At 37.4% G+C, this 21,239-nt stretch overlaps 1 protein-coding gene across 4 annotated transcripts in view; it reads left to right on the top strand.

Moving 5' to 3' along the window:
• The first annotated feature begins 17,248 nt into the window (after nucleotides 1–17,248).
• PCSK5 (proprotein convertase subtilisin/kexin type 5) overlaps nucleotides 17,249–21,239 on the top strand; it is a 199,499-nt gene continuing 195,508 nt past the window's right edge. For 3 of the 4 annotated variants that reach the window (XM_034410214.3, XM_034410213.3, XM_034410215.3), the window contains exon 1: nucleotides 17,249–18,259. In XM_034410214.3, the coding sequence (XP_034266105.2) occupies nucleotides 18,059–18,259 (201 nt within the window). In that variant the 5' untranslated portion in view covers nucleotides 17,249–18,058. The remainder of the gene's footprint in view (nucleotides 18,260–21,239) is intronic. The other variant, XM_087886134.1, reaches the window with a different exon arrangement.

The raw sequence follows: 21,239 nt of genomic DNA, 5'->3' as shown, positions 1-21,239 counted from the left end.
ACTAAAATTTGTTAAAATCTCCCTTGGTGCTTCTGTTCTACTCTATTTATATCTTCTATATGGCTATTAAACTTAGCACAAAATAGACTTCAACGGGCAAATTGTTTACAATATATTCTTGTTTTGTAAAAAATGGTTTTGGTCTTACATGCCTTATATTTATTTCCTAGTACATCAATTCTATCCTGAAAAGCATACTCATTCAGACAAAATAAAACTCTTAAAATATGACATTGTTTGATTGGGGTCAAGAATAATGGTCACGCCATTAAAAAAAAAGTCAGAGGCTTAGGAACTAATAATTTCTCTCTGACATAAACAATATATTTTCCCTTCTTCACTCTGTTACAGAACTCAGGAAGATTTCTTTGTTTAATGGATAAATAAAACTAACATTACCTTATCCAGGAAAGACAGCTATTCTATTATAAAAGCAATCTCACTGTAAATATATTTTAGTTCTGATACTATTGCCATAGGTGCAATAATACAGTAAAGGACTAATTCTTTCTTTCCTACTTCAGAATGTAAAACAACAGACTGTCATCAAATCGTAACAGTCCCACTATTTGCGACCAGAAAATACATCCAGTTGCTAGGAATACTGCAGAGAGTAATAAAAAAATGCATCCAACTGGTAGAAATATTGCCAGAGAATAATAAAAAAGAAGATTCAACAAAGCTTTAAGCTTCTCATCAAACTACAAATAGCTTTTCTCTTTAAAAACTACAAGTTCAGAAGGATACATTTGATATACGGAATTGTCCTGGTAGCCTATTGATTAATTAAATCAAATTAATGGCTTTGAGCTATGGTAGAAGAGAGAAAACAGGGAAGAAAAGTTTCTTCCAGTAAATCTGAACTATTTCTTATCTTCTTTTCTCTTAGGAAAATAATATTTGTTCATTCAGTAATTAGATATTAGTATTTGTTTCTTTCTTATAAGTAAGGTGATATTTGGAGACTTTACTTCTTTGTCAATGCATGTAAGATTTCCCATAGCAATTAGAACCATGGAACTGAATTTCCCCATTGTAGTTTGAAATAACCAAACTCACTAGGACAATGCTGTTTAGGCATTATCTTATATCTGTATAGGACTCAGCATTACAACAGCCAAGCCAATTTGTTCATTATTGTCAGTTTTCTAAATCATAGAATGTGCATATATTATCACTTGTTTAAATGGGCAGTAGGAATGATCGGAGGAACAGGAGGAAGAGGCACAACCAAGACAACAGTCAGACAAAAGAAATTTGAGTCCAGGGCAGAAATATAATTTGAGAAAGTGTCTGAGACTTGAGCCTTACTTGTTCTCTTGAAGATACAGGGAAGAAGGGAGGAAAAGAAGAAACACATTCAAATGTATTGTAACCTTACAATGAAAGTAGTCTTAGCATTCATAACTAGCCTGATCTACCCTGAATTGCTGACACTTGTACACCTCAGTAAATCCGTTTCTATCCATTGATCCATTTTCTCAAAGTCACAAACTGGTAGTGAGTGTTGAAGGATTTGGTAGGCCATCTGGTAGAAAGGAGAATCACTGCCAGAGAAACCATGTTTAGTTAGGTTTTTGTATTTCAGAAATATGGTTTGGCCTGTTGTAAAAAACTTAATCTTTGTTATATTGTCCCAGGAATCAACAATATGTTCAGTGCAAAAGTTTTGCTTTGTAAAATCTTCCCACATAACTTAGACATTTTACATTACAAAATTTATGCAGGTTAGACAGGTGACTCAGTGACTCCATCTTTCAAAGTAACTGTGATATTATATAAGTTTTCTTAAACCAGGTAAGAATAATGGGTATTGTCACTTTAATATTCAGTCTTCTTAAAAATGTATCATTCAAAAATAGTACCAGGTCAGATGTCTATGGAGATTCTCAGTCATCCAGGTCATGGTTGTCCCAAAGGTGCTTTTTCAAAAGGCAACTGGACTTTTGTTTTTTTCTTTAAAGATGTTTTGCTTCTCATCAAAGAAACTTCTTCAGCTTTGACAGGATGGTGGGGAGTGGAAGGATTTACACTCCTTGCAGACAGCTGGTCATTTGCATTCTTTTAGCAAGTCATTAAGGCTACCTAGAGGTTTTTTTCTGTGTCATCAGGGTCACCTGAGTGGTGAAAATGGGTGTGGAGCCTTTTTGGAACTGTTAGAAGGGCTGTGTTGTAGTCCACATTTTGAACAGAGAGGACTGTTGGTTTGAAAGAGGGTTCAAAGAGGCCATCAAGGGGTCAAAATTGAACAGCCCTCTCTCAACAGAGGGGCAGGGATACAATGTCATCTATCTCTAGTCTACAACACAGTCCTTTCAACAGTTCCAAAAAGGCTCCACGCCTATTTGCACCACTCAGGTGACCCTGATGACAAAGATAAACCTCCAGGTGGCCTTAACAACTTGCTAAAAGAATGCAAATGGCCAGCTGTCTACAAGGACTATAAATCCTTCCATTCCCCACCATCCAGTCAGAGCTGAAGATGCTTCTTGGATGGGATGTGAAATGTTGTAAAAGAAAAAAACCAGAAATCCAATTGCCTTTTGAAAAAAAAACCCACCTTTGAGACCACCATGTTTGGTGAAGAGACTTGGGGTTTTGAAGACATGCTACAGGCATTGCAATAAAATTTCTGCTATGGTTTCAAGTTTCAATAACAGAGTATCCATTTATCTAAAGGTAAACTGGTGAGATTGCTCTCTGCAGCCTGTTCTAGCTTTCCAGGAATTTCTCTATCACCTAGTTTACCTTTGTATTTTTTTTTCCTGGGAAAATTCTGGGCATATTGCCAAAGTACTGGGCTGCAGCCATCTGTTATTTTATTTTCTAAGAATGCACCTGAGTCTATTTGGAGCTCAAACCTTTGACTGCAAATAGTGGACCCTGTGCTTTGCTCTGCTGGGTGTTAGTTAAATAGCAATTATTTTATAATTAAAAGGAGAACTAAGTGGGCAGCAAGAGACACAACACTAGGCACACTGGTACCACACAAGCCATATAAGGCATCCAAGAAGTAAATTTAATAAAAGAGCCTTTGTCTGTCCAAACTGCCATGGAACAATCCTGTGTGCATTATTTGGGGGAAAGTACTATTTTTCAGTTTCCCTTACTTTCACAAAGTTGTGCATAGCGTTGCTACCTTAGAATTACCAAAGCCTAAATACTACAATTCTATTCCAGAAAAATAAAAATGGTCCTTTTTATTTTAGAAGAAAACAAGTCATTACAGCCTCAGGCAAAATGGTCTAAAGATGAATCTTGTCATGTTGCTGAATGGAGTTGAAAACCAGTTCTCTTTTTACAAGAAAACTATTTTGTTATAGTGATATTTTCAAACTCGAGTTTGTCACATAGTGTTTCAAACTAAACCAAATAAAAGGAATTAATCATCATGGAATGTAAAAGAGAAAGTCATCTCTGCAGATTGCATAATCTAACCACAAAATCCAAAAATATAGTATCAGTCCAGTAATCCAAGGTTTCTTTATTAAATGCTTTTTTATGGCTGTTCAACTCATATGCTGAGTCCAGACTGTTTGCCCCAATAAAAATACGCAGCATAAAACCAATAAATCCCCAGTTTAAAGTGACTTGAACTGTGTCTGATTATCATCTGAATAAGAGACATGATTTATGCCATGAGTTTCATTGTAGAAGAATAGGCAATTAAGAAAAATACTTGGATGTTGGATGTCATGTGTTGAACTTATTCATTGGTCAGGTGGCCTTCCCAGGAATATAATATAGGTGAAGGTGGTTATACTTTAACCAAAATGGGTATTTAAAAATAGAACTATCACAGAACACAATTTGATAACTCATGATTAATTAACTGTGCTTTGATTAGTAAATAATGCTAGCATGAAAAAAAATCTATATCTGTACTAAGCAATGGTTAGCTACAAATTCCAAAAATAGCAAAATAATATAAAAAGACAAATATAGGGACAGGCTAGGTAAAGAATCATATTTTTATTCCGCAATCCATCTAATATTGATAATTTGTTTTCAATTTCTACTTTATGTATTGTTATCTTGCTATATACTCCAAGGTTTTTCAGATGTATTCAGATGTATTTTAAACTATATCAAAATCAGCATTTATGAATGCATTCAGATGAATCTTCATATATGTCTCTTTTTATGGTAGCAATGCAAAAGAAAAATAGAAGTATTTTTTTGCAGAAACCATTGACTGACTTGTGCCAACGCTGTGACAACAGGGCTAATAAACAGCCCCTTGCCATCAGTTGCATCATGCCTTGCTAATTTTGCTGTAAGAACCCAATAAGCACGATTAAAACAGTGTATGCAGTCTTAGAACCTCCTGATTTGGATAAAGTTATTTCAAATAAAGAGCTATATGTGGGAAACAGAATTATATGAAATAAGCCAAGTGCATTTTTAAAAAAACAGGAGAAATTAAAACATGCATTTTAAAATAATGTATTTTGCAAGCATAACACTAGCTCTTCTTTATTTATTCAGTTTATATCCCTCTGAAACAAACTATTTATTTATTCATTCATTTTAGATACATCTCACACAATTGACTCTGGTGGTGAACAGAGATAAAGGCATCAACATAATCAAAAGATAGCAATATGCAACAAAAACAAAATGGTAGCCAAGACCATTAACCAATAAGTCATAAACACACCTAATCTCCTAACTACAATGCCTGGGAGAACTGTCAAATCATAAGGGCCTTCTAAAGACCAGACACAGCAACCTAAAAGGTTCACCAGATTTTATTTACTTATTCATTCATGTATTAATTAGATTAATGTAAACACACACACACACTTACCAAAAAGTAACACTCCTTAAGTGATGGAACAAAGTATGCCCCACATACCAGATCTGATGACACAATTGAAAAAGGTAATCTCTCAGATATCCTGGCCCTATGCTATGATGGGGTTTATAGGTTCACCTTGAATTGTACCCAGAAGCCTACTAGAAACTCACAAAACAGCTCACAAAACAAATGTGTACTGAGCTGTACCCAAAACAATTGCTCAGGGCACCTCACTCTGGACCATTTACAACTTCCTTCTTCAAACTATAGGGAAAAACTACAGTATATTATGTCAGGATTTTTGTTGCAAATATTACAAATAAAAACTAAATATTTAGTGCTTCTGGGGGAATTACATGTTTGCATAGAGAATTCAAATTGTGGACATGCAAATTAGCGCTCTTTATTATTGCTCATATTTTTGACAAAATTTTTGTATCCAAAACAGAATCAAGAATAGGCTGAATAACTATAAAATGACAATGTCTATAGCATACAAGGAAAATTTGTATAAGATGTTTTACAGGTGGCATTTGTCCCCATCGAGAATCGCCAGAATGTTCCAGAACAAATCGGAGAGGTGTTGGAAATGCTATCAGACCCCAGGATCCTATTACCACATGTGGTGTACATGTCTAGAAGCAAGGAGATATTGGACTAAGATACACATGTGGCTGGAAAAAATGACCAAGAGACACATAGACTTTAAACCAGAGATATTTTTATTAGGGATTTAACCAGAAATATATAACAAAGAACTACAGTATTTAATTGTGAATCTTCTAACAGCTGCTAGAAATGTATTTGCTAAAAATTGGAAAGCAGAAATGATATCTACAGATGAAGAAATTATTAGGAAAATGTTGGACTGTGCCAAAATGAGTAAACTGACATTAGAAATAAGAAAGCAGGAAGAAAAACAATATTATTTGATATGGGATTTATTTTATCATTGGCTAGATAATAAAAAATGGTGATATATAAGTAAATGTTGAAATATTTTAAATGATGATACTATATATCAGTTCTATATAAAAATAAGTTGTGGATATGTAGTGATATTGTGAAGAGAGAAGAGGGCACTAGGGATGCAAACCAACCGATGTATTGTCTGTACTTGATTGAATGAATGATGTTTGTATGTTATTTTTCTTTTTTGTTTTAAAATAAAAAAATGATTTGAAAAAAAAAAGAATAGGCTGAATAGGTTTTGGAAAAAGTAATATATTTGTTTATTTTTCTCTCATGATTCTTTGCCTTCATTTTTTTGTCTGTCTGTTTGTTTCCTTTATTGTTTTTACAAATAACTCAAGACAGCAAAGATATCCAACACACCTTTCTCCTCCTTTTTCCCCCACAACAACCCTGTAAGGTGGCTTGGGCTGACAGAAACTGACTGGCCCAAGGTCACCCAGATGGTTTTCATAATATAGTGTCTCTTAAGGTAACCTTTTACGGCATAAATCTAATACAATAATATCACCTTTCCAAGAATATCGGACTTCTTTGTAGCCTCATACTCATTTTCTGCAGATTTAATTTATCCAGTTAACTTATTTTATTGGCACAAAAATACTGTGACTCCTTATATTTTTTTCAATCCTGGACTATATTTATATAATAGTAATAAATGCTTTACATGATACTGTATTTGGTGTAAAATGAGTTGAGCCTGAATCCTAATATTACACATAAAATGATTTATACTGCCTGTGTTCTTTGCGGCCTTTATATGAGGGCTTCTAATTTCCTTTTAGTTCCATTTCATATACTGGTAGTTACTGTATCTTAATGATATGTAATGAATGTTTCAAAAGCTAGGCTTAATTTTTTTTGGAGTAAACTCTCTTAAATATAGTCAGATTTACTTTTGAATCATAATGGATGGGGTGTAGCATTAAAGAGGTAAATCAAGTCTATCAAACTAGTTCTTACTTATTTTGAAAGAATGGGTGGCAATAAAGAACACCTGAATCTATGAACACCTATATCATGAAATAGCATATCAACAAAAAACCCAGTCTAGAATATTCTTTGTTTAGATTAAAATTTGTTTGTATGCTAAGATATATTCTAAAAAGGAGGTACTGTACTAAAAAGAAAGCTTCCCTTTTGCCTGCACTCTAAATAATACATCCCCAGAAAATGCAGTGCGTTTTTTAATGTAATGCTCAAATGCAACAACTTAAAAAAAAAAAAAATTAACAATAGGACATCAAATTGTAATTATGATTAGAATATACCAACAGAGTATGAGAAGTTGCATGTTAAAAATATACATTGATTATCATTATAATCATCATTAAAATAATTTGCATTTATCTAAGGAGAATTCTTCCCTTGCAAACAAGGACAGAGTTGTGAAATAAAAGTGTTTTAAAAGATAAAATTTAAAAATGCTTGGCAATTTCCCCCCCTTTTTATATAAATAATTCAAATGCAATAAAGTAAACAGTAGAATTGCACAGTTTGTTAATTTAGATGGGTTCTAAATTTGTAGAGTTACACTCAATGCTTTAAACACAACAGAGGTTCCTGAGGAAGACAGCTGTATCGCCCAACTGACTCAACAAGAACAGCAAATTGCCAGAAAGTTCCCATTGTATGTTCAGTGAACTTATGCTAGTAATCATATGCATATTATCTGCAGGTATATCATGGTTTTATAAAATCTTTTTCAAGTTCATTAAGATCTTATGGTCAATTGGAACGTGATCTTACAATCCTAATAGAGACAATTGTTGATGAAAAATCCTACATGGCATGTAGGAATATTTCTGTACCATAAATATAAATGGAGCACCCGCTGCTAAATTAAGTTACCAATTTAAAAAAAAAACAGAACTTCATTCTTATTTTGGGCCTATCTTTTTCAATAAAAGGATAAGGGTTTCACATGAATAAATGTGAAAAGTGGCATCAGAATTGCAATGAAAGTTGAATAGAGATATAGTTGAAGTCTGCTACATGAATGAATTCAAATGTCTTTGGTCAACTGAGCTACATCCTGTGGCGTGGGGGGAAAAAGATAATTATTGGATCTCGGAATGTAGATAATGATGACTGAAGGAGAACAAATGTTATCAAGAACAGGAAAAAGAAATACCTGTGGAACTAGAAATAATGTATTTATCAGAAACTGGGATAGATTTCTTAACAAAATTAATATAGGTTATTGTGATTGGGTTGCTTCCATAGTAGATAATAAGAATCCCATTAGAATAATAAATCTTCTTTTCAGAAAAATATTTGAGAAGAACCTGATCTGTATTAACCATCCAAGATTTAGCATGATTCAGTTTAAGTCTGCCATGATTTAGTTTAAGTCTGACATTGAAATACAACACAATTTGAGATTTAAAATTCTCTTGGAATTAAAGCATTTTAAGCTGCGTATGCAACTTTATTTTTTTTTTACTTGGGAAGTGTATTATCACTATTGCACACTATGTACATCAAAGACAGTGATGTAAATAGCTTTCAGCAACCACAATATTCCCACAGTCTATTTTATACTTATAATAAAGTTGACTGAATAAAGTATAACAAAAAAATCTCAGACACATTAAGAGATGAACAGCACACTTTTATGAGAAGGATTTCCAAGGACATAAAACTTATTAGCCACTGACTAAATAAGTATCAGAAAGCCCATCATACCACTCAACCTTCAACTGTTTGTTTTATCTTTATAAGGAAAGAAAGCTATAACAGCATTTGAGACTTCGTGACTCTATTAGCATCATTTTGACATCATCATTAAAAAGGTCCTTGATTTGATACAATCTCTTGGTTTGAAGATGTGATTCAAGGATCCAATTCAAAGGGATTGACTAATTTTCTTCAAAATGAATCATTTCTTTGAAGGTTTGCACAGTCATAGAACTTTGCTTAGCTTTAGAGACTATACTTAAAGCATTCAGACGAACTAAAATGAGTTTTGAGATGAGAAACAAGGCTCAGGGGACTGGAAAATAGCCCTCTGAGATAAAACTATGGAACATTGACATGTTTCAATTACTTAGTGTGGTGTGAGCTTCATTGTAATTGTATTGAAGTAGAGGGCTAGATATTTATTTATTTCTCTTCATTATTTTTATAAATAACACAATATGGTGAAGATACCTAATATTCCTGCCTCCTCCTATTTTCCGCACAGTAACTACAATTCTTCCAACGTGCAAAGGGTTAGAGTAGACTCACTGTATTACATGACTCTGTCTAATTCTATTAACTCTATGGTTTAAACTCCTAACTGCTAAACTTCTGTTAATCAGCATACAGGTGGGTGGGTGGGTAAATTTATTGCTATCTTTGACCAGCATATGCACATATATGCACATATCGACAAAATAATAGATTGTTCATAGAAATAACAATTAAAAAGGAATTAAGGGAGGCAAATTAAACGAAATTCTGAAAGTATCAAAGAAATGCAATTTTATTAGATAATGTTTGCTGCCTCAACTTAATGGCAATGAGGAAAAGATCACCTCTTCCTGGAAGTTCCTTTATGAGGGTTGGATTTGTACATCATGCAAGTTCATGTAGAAATCACAATGCAACAGAACATTTTGTACATCCTCAATGGTATTGGAATCACAGGGGCAAATTTGTTTGTAGAAAAGATTTCCTTGTATTTACCATCAATGATTGCTGAAAGGAATATTTTAGCCAGAACAAATGTTCCATGATATCTGTGGTTTACTAGGGTTTGGCAATAATCAGCTGCCGTGTGGTTGTCTTTGGTGCTCTAAGCTAATATCTTGTTGACACCCTGTGTGAAAAGATCCTTTCCTTTTGTGATCTTTTTTGCCTAAACATATCCTGTCCTTGTATTTCCTCATTAGGGAAGCCATAGGCCTCCAGTTTTTCTATGATGGATATCTGCCAGGGATATTGGAAGTTACTCCTATTAACCAGAAATGTCAGGCTGGTTCAGTAAATCAATAATTTCAGCTCACAGCTAAATACAACAATCTAAATTTTGGCCTCTATCTTTGTAATTCCTAGTTCTAATCTTAAAGCTGCATTTGAGATGCATCTGAGGATTTGTATGACCAATTTTAAAAACTGGAATGAAACCCTCTATTTTATCATCTATTTTTCTTTTCCACAGTATTGAGCAAAGCCTCTAAGAACTCCTAGCATCCTTACCACAGAAAGTGACAGAATAATGACATTGTTAGAATACAGGAGAATTGAAAGTATTGGCTAGCATTGGAGGATAAAAGTTGCTTTGCTGAGCTGTTCTGTAACTGAGTTTATGTAAAAGTTTAAAAAGTAATGGAGCAAAGATATATCCTTGCTTTCCTCATGCTGTAATGATTGAGTTAGTTAACTGCCTTCTGGACCATGTCTAACTCTGAGTATTACTATAGAATTTATATATCACTAAAAGTAATTGTTTCTTGGTAGGCAGCAGCTTCTTCCACAGTAGTTCTCTCAATATGGAATCACACACGGATCTAAGATCTACAAAAGCTGCATCAGAAAGCCTTTGGATCAATAAGAATATTCTTCTCCTAGGTGTTCTGCTATGACCATTTAGTCTGCTGTAGATATACTTATTTTAAATCCTGCCTGTTCTTCAGTTAGGATAACAATATCTTCAGTCCATATAATTTCTCAAGTAGACATTTAGCATAGATTTTGCTGATTACATTCACCAGACTGATTAGATGGTAGTTGGCTGAATTTTACTTTTGTCCTTTTTGATAGATTGGGATTATGATAGCTGGGCTCCAGTCTTCTGGGATATGAGTGTTATTGCCAAAAAATATGCAAAATACTGAAAAAACTGGGCCCCAATAATCAATGTTATTTTTGAAAATCTCACTGGGAATAAGATCACCAAGAAGGTGTTATTAGGCTTCAGTTGCTCAATTAATTGTCTTATTTCTCTAATGAATACAGATGATCAGTGTGACAGCAGCATAGGAATTCCACTATACAATCAGTAGTGCATACAGTATTATTGGACAATAATCCATGACAAAGTAATTGTCAATAGACAATTATTTCATCTGAATTTATGAAAGCCCAAAATCAATCATATGCACAAAAAGCTATGTAAACTATCCAGGGAAACATAGCTCATAAGTCTAACAGTTCTGTTTAGTGCAAGAGATACTAATTAAATGGGACAATGGACCATAGCTTGTTTAATAAGCATCATTTGAAGAACAGAAATAAAATTTTAGATTGATGTAGTCACATAGAAATTTAAAGTTTCCATTCATTGAATATTTTCATCTCTAATATCGTATTTCATTTACTTTAGGAAAGTGTGATTTATAAATTGCACATAAAGATACAAATACTTTTAAAAACCATACTTGTACCAGACAAAAGTATAAACACTATAGTTTAACACACGTTGAGAAGCTTTAAATTTCCTTCCCTTTTAAATAAAGAGGAGGGAATGTGCACAAATGTGGCAGTTTTTCCCCTTAGGTTGAGAAATCATGGTTTGCTGCTAGGTTTAAGCCAATTTGTATTGCTTCTAGAGTGAAAACTCTGTTGATAGAGCTTTAAATGTAATAGGACTGACCTACAAGGGACTGAAAGAAACAACTGTTTAATCATTAACAACCCAGATTAATTAAAAACGTTTGTGATTACTTAGAAGTAGCGGTAAATCCTGTGGTATTCCAGTTTATCTGTTTGCTGTACTGAACCTTGTTTTGATCATATGTGAGGCTCTGTAATCTCACTGTAGATGTTTCTGTGTAGACATTTGCAGAGAAAACATGAGTCAGAAAAACAGTGGAGTGTTCTAAGGGGTGGATTTGCCTCCAACTTGCTTATTGCTTTTCTTTTAATCTGCTGGATGAGACTAGTCAATCATTTGCAGCATGTTTGCTATCTATATGTTGATTATAGTCACTTAGTTTTCCCATTATATCAAAGCTATATCGGATCCCTGAAATCATTTAGTCTTCCCATCATATCAGCAAATCCCTAAAATCTGAAGTCAGTAATGGTTGGAACAAGGCTAAATGAAGGTCAAGCTGCACATGAGGCTTGACATAACTTTTTATTTATTTATTTATTTATATATATATATATATGCCGCCCTTCTCCTGAGACTCAGGGTGGCTTACAATGCATTAAGCAATAGCCTTCATACTTTTGTATATTTATACAAAGTCAGCTTATTGCCCCCACAAACAGGGTCCTCATTTTACCTACCTTAGAAAGGATGGAAGGCTGAGTCAACCTTGAGCCTGGTGAGATTTGAACTTGCAGTAATTGCAGGCAGCTGATATTAATAACAGTGCTTTAGTCTGTTGCGCTACCAAGGCTCAGTATGTGTGATCTCACATTAGTGTAAGCCATGGGGTTTGGTGTGGGACAATTACATATGCTCAACAGTTTCCCCTTGAAAATCTGCCAGGTAGCTACTATTTTTCCTATAAATGAAAACCTACAGATATATAAAAATTTGAGTGTTCTTTTAACCTATAGAAAACAATCAATAAGTTTACCTCAAGAATACTTAATATTTTCTAGGAAAACCTAACATGAAAATACAGACCTCAACATATATTTCAGTCCAAAATGTCTCTCCCTCCAAATCACTGTTCTTAAATTTAAAGGGTGTGTCAGACTGAAGGGTATCTAGATACATCCTAATTTTTATATTACCAATTAAAAATGTAATACTAGTCCTTTTTCACATTCAGATTTAAATTAGAGGCATTCACCTCAGCATCTGAAAGAAATATTTATACTTAGGGGTTCTGGTCCAGACATCAGTCCTAAAGGCAAATGTACTAGTCATGTACTAAACATGACTAGAGCTTGACCCCATATAACTCTTAAGACATATGGATTTGGAATTCAGTTGTTAGATTATATTGCATTTTCAAGAAATACTTTTCTGAAAAGATCAGGTTCACAGGCTAGATTATAAGGTATTCTAATAGAACCCTCTTTTCAATTGCTACCAGGGCTCAGAAATGAATAAGGATCATGTCTCATTAAAAGTGGAATGGGAATTCCAGCCCAAAAGAAAAATTAAAAGTTGGGGGTGGGGAAATCCCAAAAACCAGCATAGCAACCCATTTCCATATCATTATCTCCAAAATTGCACACAAAACTTCACATAATCACCATGATAGCATTCAGGCAAAGGAGTATCTTTATTTTTTTAATACATCTACATACAACTGCCTTTTAATAAAGTTTGTGCAGAGTAGGATTGCCTGTTATTATGCCACTATCAGTTCCTTGATGTATTTCTATATAATATGTAAAATCAAGCTGGACTTTGATCACATTGCCTCAACTGCCATCTTGATCTTTTTGACATTGCTGACAGTCGAATGTTATTTTTTAAATTATGAATTGTATTCTATTTTCTATTTTGTAAGTACACTTGTAGATACAACAATGACAATAGTAACAATATAATCCCCATCACCTAAAGATTATCTGCTTCCTGTTTTAGGCAGTAGTCTCTAGAAAGTGATGTCTGGTCTATTAAACCTTTGTCATTTTGAGTATACATTTAATGTATACATTTTCATTGAGAGTTTGAAGTATAAATAGTACAGGCCTAGAAAAAAGAAAAGAAAAGAAAAGAAGGGGATAAAATACAGAATGTAGAAAATAAGAACTGGATTGTCTTTCCTGTGAGACCTGTTGGTTTCTGGTTATTGTTTAACTAACCATAAGTAGGTCAGGTAGTGAAAAGGGGGATAAAATGGAGGAAAAATAAGCTGATTTGGTTAGGGGCAAGACAAAGCTTTTGCTCAGAAATACACACACACATACTTTGAAATATATATGGTATATGCAAGCTTTGGTTAGGGTGAGGCAGGTGAGACAGGAGAGGGAAAGAACATAGTAAGGGTGTTTAGAATTAACCGAGCTGGGACATCTCTTCCTCCCTATTGGCAAAAGCTACCCATGAGCAAGACATAAAGGAGACAAGGCAAGAGGCTTTGTGCAAAAAAAAAAAATCTGGTTTGTGGGTTGGCAGCTTGGCAAATGAGGAGCATGAGGAGTTGGAAGTTCCACCTGTTATGGAATGGCCCAGTAGATTTAGCTGTTGTGGCTTGGAGGGCTACCAGAATTAGATTGAAGATTTAATTCAGGAGGAAGCTTGAAAGACGACCTGTCAAGTGGGACTTGACATTATACAAATTACAGGTAGTGATCAACCTAGAATCACAATTGGACTGGAACTTCCATCGCTAAGCAAGGTGGTTGCTAAGTGAGTCATCCTGTACTGTCTATGATTTTTTATTTTTCCCCCACAGTCATTAAGATGACCACATGGTTGTTAAGCAAATCCAGATTCCCCAGTGACTTTGCTTGTCAGAAGCTGGCTGGGAAGTTCACAAATGGCAATCACATGACCCTGGCACACGGCAATCATTGTAAATACATGCAGGTTACCAAGAGCTCAGATAGTGACTAAGATGATGCTGCAATGATCATAAGCGCAAGGACATGTCATAAGTCAGTTTTATACAGCAGCACTGTAACTTCAAATGGTCACTAAACGAATTGTTCTAAATTGAGGATTACTTGTACAGTGAGAGTATTTGCAAGAGAGGGGGGGATTGATTTACTACAGAAATACACTATACTTTTAGGGAGATTGTTCAGTTGATTGTATAAGAATCCCCCCCCCCCAAGTAAGACTGGAGAATTCATCCCAATTGAATTCAATATTTTTTGGATGTTTGAAGTTATAATCTACTTGCAGGCTACTGTTCATGCTATTAACATTGACCTCTGGAGGTGGGATATGTTTTCTTATTGGATTCCCCTGAAGGAATCACCTCTTAGAACCTCCTTGATGGTGGAAGGAGTGGATGGAAATACATTCTATGAATGCTGAAAAAAGCCTATTTGAAGATTCTTTATGGTAAATCAGCACATGAACTCAGGACTGGTCTTTGTCTTACCATATAGCTTACTTAGAAGCTATATAAATCCATAAAAGGCTCCACAGGGCTCACCCACCTTTTTCTCCCCTACTGGCTGCTGTAGCTAGAGGGATGAAAAAAATTAACAACCTCCCCCCCCCCAATATAGTTCTGAATAATTATGTGTAGTTAAGTCAATGTTGTTGCTCTTAAAAATTGGAATGGTAGCATAGATGTGAAATATGTTTTTACAGTAAAAGAATTCCCTGAAGAGAGGCACTCTATCACAGTTGAGCAAGAACTGGAGAATGATTAAAAACAACAGAAAAGTAGGGACAAGGGTTGTGGTGAAAGGGTTCCTGGAGCTACTTCTATGGAACTAAGGTTTTATGATGGCTGGGTATGTAACTTGCTTGGGAAATAGGGAGCCCAACAGTTTGTGGAAAAGTAGGTGAACTGCAGCATCAGAGGAGGAAGATTCTCAGGTAAAGCGGATTATTATTCTGAGCTGGACACAGGTTAAAAAAAAAACAGATGTTAGAAATTGCATGATATAAATGCTTTTCTGGAGTAAAGACCATCCCTCTTTTGTGAGAAAAAAGGATGGGTAATGGATTGGGGGGTTTGTTTTGTTTTTGCTACACAAATGACAGTAGATGAAGTCTGTACAGATGGGAGAGAAAGGAATTTTAGGAAGTTTTTTAAAACCTTGCCCTGGTTGTGGTTATGTCCCTGTCCTCTTTCCAACCACATGCTGCTGCCCAGGACTCATTGGCTATTTGGGAGGGAGGGAATAAAGCGGAAGGTAGAAAAGATGGCTGCATCAGATTTAAAACATCGTCCACATCCTGGCTAAGAGAAGTAGGGACCCACCCTGCTTTTGTATATTAATGAGGCAAATTAGGGATGAAGCTCCTCTGGCTCTTCATTAAAGAAATAGTCCTGCAGGGAGATCAAAGCAAAAAAATCTGTTGAGTCTCCTAATTGAATAAAGTTTACCACTATACCCATTATATTACACTTTCAGAAGGAAAATAAGGGAAAAACCAGTCAAACCACGTTCAAAGGAGGAAATCCTGCTAGCCCAAATCCACAGTTTATAAATTCAGCTGAAGTCCCTTTGCTCCAAGTTGAGTGGATAATGCTAGTCAGCAATAGGTAGAATATCTGTATTGATCATTAAAATACCCACAGTGTTTCCTTTGCCATTTTTAATACCTTGGAGAAAATGCCAACGGTTCCGAGTTCTGTTATGTTACTTAAAATGTGAATGATTATTTCACTTCAGATTATCTTTTGGATCTAGGGTTATTTTAAAACATCAAGAGTTTCTTAGAAAAAAATCTCATGCCGATTAGAACTGGAAGAAACAATAGCAACAGCAATAGCATTTAGAGTTATATACCACTTCATAGTGCTTTACAGCACTCTCTGCAGCAGTTTACAATGTCAGCATATTGTCCCCAACAATCTGGGTCCTCATTTTACCAACCGTGGAAGGATGGAAGGCTGAGTCAACCTCAAGCCCTGCCAGGATCAAACCCCAGACTGTGGACAGAGTTAAACTGCTGTATTGCATTCGAATGACTGAACCACTAGGACTCAGTGGCTCAATACCATACCATACCATACCATACCATACCATACTGTTTACAATGGCATTTTAACATATTATATTATAAGGGGAAATATGCTTAAACCAATTATGAAAATACTGGCATGTCAGATGATTACACGAGTAGATAATTTCAAACATTTTTTAAACAAGATGCTGATCACATTCATTAATAACTTCTTTAATTTATACTACCTTCTGATATCCCAGCATCTAGCTAATTTGATATGTTCTAGTTGAAAAAATTTAAGGAGGCAAGTGGCTTTTGTTAATTTTGTTATATTGCTTTTTCATAAGTTATTTCTTTATTGATATTCTAATAGCCAGAAGTTTTAAAAATATGATCAACAAACAGGAGGCATTAGTTAAATTTGTTGGTTCACTGCATGAACCACTATCTGGACACTATTAAGCATCCATCCATCCATCCATCCATCCCTCTATCTACCTACCTATCTTAGATGATAGATGAGAATATTTAAGTCACCTAAAAAAGACTGATTTTTAGTTAGTCCCACTAAAAATAATTAAGAGCCAGTTTGGTGTAGTGGTTAACATGTTGTCTTAGAAATTAGGAGACTCTGAGTTCTAGTCCAGCCTTAGGCATGAAAGCTAGCTGAGTGACTTTGGGCCATTCTCCCTCACAGAGTTGCGGAAGGGGAAAAAAAACGAGGAAGGAGTAGCGAATGTTTGTCTTCTTGCCTTACTCATAAAGTAATAAAGGCAGGACAAAAAAAAAACTAGTGCATAAAAATAAATTAAATAAATAAATAAATGCTACAGTTGATAGGCTGATGGTGGCGACTCTTCCCCCTCGGAATCCCGAGGCAAATGGTTTTCAGAAAGGTTCGGCTCTAGGTCCTTGCTCTGGAGGAGACAGCCCCACCCCCTGGACTAAGTGATTGGCTACCTTCTGTCCCCCCCCACCCCCACCCCCCACCCCAATTTCTCTTTCTCTCCCTTTGACTTGCTGACATCTTCTCCAGAGAAAGGGAATCGGGAAGCGCTAGGACCAAGCAGGCTCAGGAGAGACCGCTGGAATCTCTTCTGTGCAGAGTGGTTGCTGCTGCCGCCGCCGCCGCTGCCATTTCTCCTCGCGTTCCCCGCTTAGAAGAGAGAAAAGGAGGGGAGAGGGAGGTTACCGAGGCTGACTGAACTCAAAGCGCTGGACTGCCAAGGACTCCCACTGCCCGCTGCTTCTGCTGCTGCTGTTCCTGCTCTGGACAAGTGTGGAAAGCAGAGCGAGGAGGGCGGGGGGGGGGGAAAGGGAGGAGAAAACCAGAAGGGAACTCAAGCTTGAAGGAGAGAGGGAAGCCCCGAGAAAGAAGGGAAGAAGCCGCTCTTCTCCTGCTCCATGGCTCAAGGAAAGAGGCTGAAGCCGAGGAAAGTGTGAGGCGCGCGGGGGAGGGAGACCGATTCGTAAGTTTCCGAAGCCGTTTGAGAAGCTGGGAGGAAGAAATTCGCCTCCTTCCATGCCCCGGTCACTTCAGCGCTTCTGGAGATTCAATGCGCTAATTCCGGACTCTTTCTGGCTTTCCTCCTTGAGGTAACTTTTGGGAAGTCTTGCAGCTGCCGCCGTTAGTAGAAGTGCCCGGAGGAGAACGGGGAGAACCTTGGAAGAAAGTCCTGAAGGAAAAGAAAAGAGAGAGAAAGTTTCGGCTGAAAACCCTCTCTCTCTCCTTTCTCTCTCTCTCCCACCCCCCACATTCCCCACTCCAGCTGCCTGTTTTTGTGGGGGGCAAATAAAGCGCCGAGAAGATGATCTGGAAGGGCAGCTGCTGCTGCGGAGGTGTCCGAAGCGGAGGAGATTTTCTGTGCCTTCTCCTTCTCTTGATGGGTTTCTTATTGCCCGCCTGCAGGACTCGCTTGTACACCAACCACTGGGCTGTGAGGATAAGTGGCGGGCTCCAAGAAGCCAACCAGATAGCGAGCAAGTACGGCTACATCAATATAGGACAGGTAACCTCCTCGGGCGGAAGGCCACGCGCTTTCTCGCCCTGCAGCTTGCGCGGGTGAGGGGCGAGAGGACGGCTGCAAAGTGCTGGTGCTGCGGCAGGCGCGGGAAAAGGAGGCGGTGGGCGACCTTCTCTCTCTCTCTCTCTCTCTCTCCCCCCCCCCCACCCTTCCCTGTCATCTCCCGCAGGCAGCCGCGGAGCTTATGGAAGCAGGCGGCGCGAAGGGCCAGGTAGTAAACTGGCCGGGGTCACGTCCTCCACGAGTTCCTGGCGCTCCCGGCCGAGAACTGAGCTCGTTGGCTAGGTCGGACGGCTTAAGGACTTGAGGAAAGAGAGAGAGCAGGGGGGAAAGCAGCCGGTTTGCAACGAGAGAGCGGTTGCACGAAAGGCAGCGCACGTCCTGGGGCGATGACATAGTTTTGATGCTTCCGAGCCCGCAGGGGGAGAGGCGGGGAGGAGTGAGTGAGGGGAGGGGGGTTTGCTGGAATTGCTCGACCGCCGCTTGAGGAGCTTTTCAGGCAGCCGAGCAAAGAACCTGTTGTGGGGGTCGGTGACGAGACCCGAACCCGGGGGAGGAGAGGGCGTATTTTTAGGCAAGCGGGGGCTTGCAGGAGAGGGAGAGGGAGACGTTTCCCAACTTCCCGTGTTAAAAAAAAAAAAAAGGCGAAAAGGCGCACAAACCTGCTACTTTGGGTTTCTTTCAGCAAGCAAACTACCTGACGCTGTTGTTGACTTGGGAGCCCCGTGGCTGTGGCGGGACCTCCTTTGTGCGTGTTCAAAAGCACTCGTTACTTCCTAATTGCTAGGTTTAGAGAAGTCTCCTTGAGCTCAGTCTCCATTTGAGGATTTCTAGGATTCCTAGCATCCCGCGCTCCCCCCCCCATTTTTTTTGTTGTTGTTGCTTTCTTAAACATAGGTATGCTATGAACTTCTTCTTTTTTCTTGATTTTCACTCGTGCCACTTGATCAAGGTAGCGTTAGGATTCGCAGATACTTTGTGGGCTGGAGATGTGTAAGTGGGAAACATGGCATATTTTGTGGGGCTTCCTTGATTGTAAAAGATGACCGGATGGATTTCCTTGTTGTGTTTGGAAACCTTGGCCCCTTCCTTGCTGGAGGAATTTAGTGTACTGCACCTATTCTGGTATTTGTTCTCCCCCTCCCCCCCCCATTATAATTGTGACATAGTCATCAAGAAGATAAAAGATTTGGGAAACTGATGGCATTTGATAAACAGCAAGTTAAAGCTTTACTGTCTGTCCCAGATTTTCCCCAATCTCAAGTCCTCGTCATGCATTGGAATAAAATGCCCATCATCCCCAGCCATATTGACTTGGCTCCTCCCCATGTCCTGAACTCTTCCCTTACTTTTTCCACAGTGAACTTTGAGCCCAGCAAATGGAAACCAAATTTTCAACAAGCAGATGGAGTGTGTCCCTCCTCATGGAAGGGCCAAGATTTTGCCTGAGCCTGTGCCAGCATAACAGAGAAAGGGAGGAGACAGGGATTAATTTGTAACATAGCTCATCAGGGCCAAGACAGAACATTTTAGTGCTGAGGTTGGCCCTTTCCAAAAGGAAGACAACCTTGAATTTAAGAGGACACCCCTAAAGAGGTTAATGCTTTCGCATACTTTCCCATTTTAAGACTGATATATGAGAGAGGCGAGATTAAGAAGCTAAACTTCATTTCAGGTAAACAGAGAACATGAAGTAGAAAGGAAAGCATGTGTAGCTGATTCACGTTTTTTTCCCCCTGGAGGAGACTTGGGACCCTCAACATTGCTCTTCCAAAGGTGTTTTTTCAAAAGGCAATTGGACTTTCTTGGTTTTTTTTCTTTGAAAATGTTTTGCTTCTCATCCAAGAAGCTTCTTGGATGAGAAGTGAAATGTTTTCAAAGAAAAAAAAGCCTTGGTACTACAGGGGTTTAAGGCACCCTGTTATTAAGCTTATTAAGACCAGCTGCCTGCAATTACTGCAGGGTTCGAATCTCGCCAAGGCTCAAGGTTGACTCAGCCTTCCATCCTTTCTAAGGTAGGTGAAATGAGGACCCAGTTTGTGGGGGCAATAAGCTGACTTTGTATAAATATACAAAAGGATGAAGGCTATTGCTGAGCACATTGTAAGCCGCCCTGAGTCTTCGGAGAAGGGCGGCATATAAATCAAATTAAAAAAAAAAAAAGTCCAATTGCTTTTTGGAAAAGCACCTTTGGGACAACCACATCCTGAATGATTGAGAATCTCCATAGACACCTAACTTTGCTCTCTTGCTAGAGTTGATGCAGAACCTTTGGGCAGCTGTCAGGTTAATCCATCATTCTTTCCTTTCATAAATTGCAAAATAGGAATTTATCTGACAGAAAGGTAAGCAGAAGAAAAAGAGAAATTGTAAAGTTCATGAGAACAAAAATAGTTCTTACTGGATCAAATAAAACTCTTGATCGGTCCAATATTTGGGGCCTGCTGCGTCCAATTAGAAACATCCAATAAATCATCAAACATAACATCAGTGCCACAGACCCCCAATGTTTAGAAATATTTTTTAAAAATCTTGGTGACAATACTCATAACAATGAATGGTTATTGATAGCTTTTTAGTTACCTATTTTTGTTACAACATACTTTCTCATGCCAATTGTTAATGTTAATTTATTAACTTCTCATGAACAGAAGTTCAACGAATAGGGGAAATACGTTCTGCTAAAGAACATGTTGAAATCATAAAAAATTGTTGAGGTGAAAGAAAAGTAATGGAAAAGAAAATGTTCTGAGTTGATAGGAAATGTTTTGAACTATTAGTGAATGCTGTATAGGCATAAGTGTTTTGGAAAAAGCACTTAGTGATATTATACTGTTTTAATTCTATATAAAGGAGTGGATTAAGTCTGTCTAATGCAGGTGTATTTGGGAGATTTAAATTTGGCTTTAGTTCAGATCAGCTAAATAAGTTGACACTGATCTGGTCTGAGTCATACTAGCTAGTT

Source organism: Pantherophis guttatus, chromosome 2 (genome assembly GCF_059756535.1).
Source record: "Pantherophis guttatus breed Tessera chromosome 2, ASM5975653v1, whole genome shotgun sequence".
Lineage (NCBI taxonomy): Eukaryota > Metazoa > Chordata > Lepidosauria > Squamata > Colubridae > Pantherophis > Pantherophis guttatus.
Note: the sequence above shows the minus strand (reverse complement) of the source record. Positions and strands in the feature narration are given on the sequence as shown.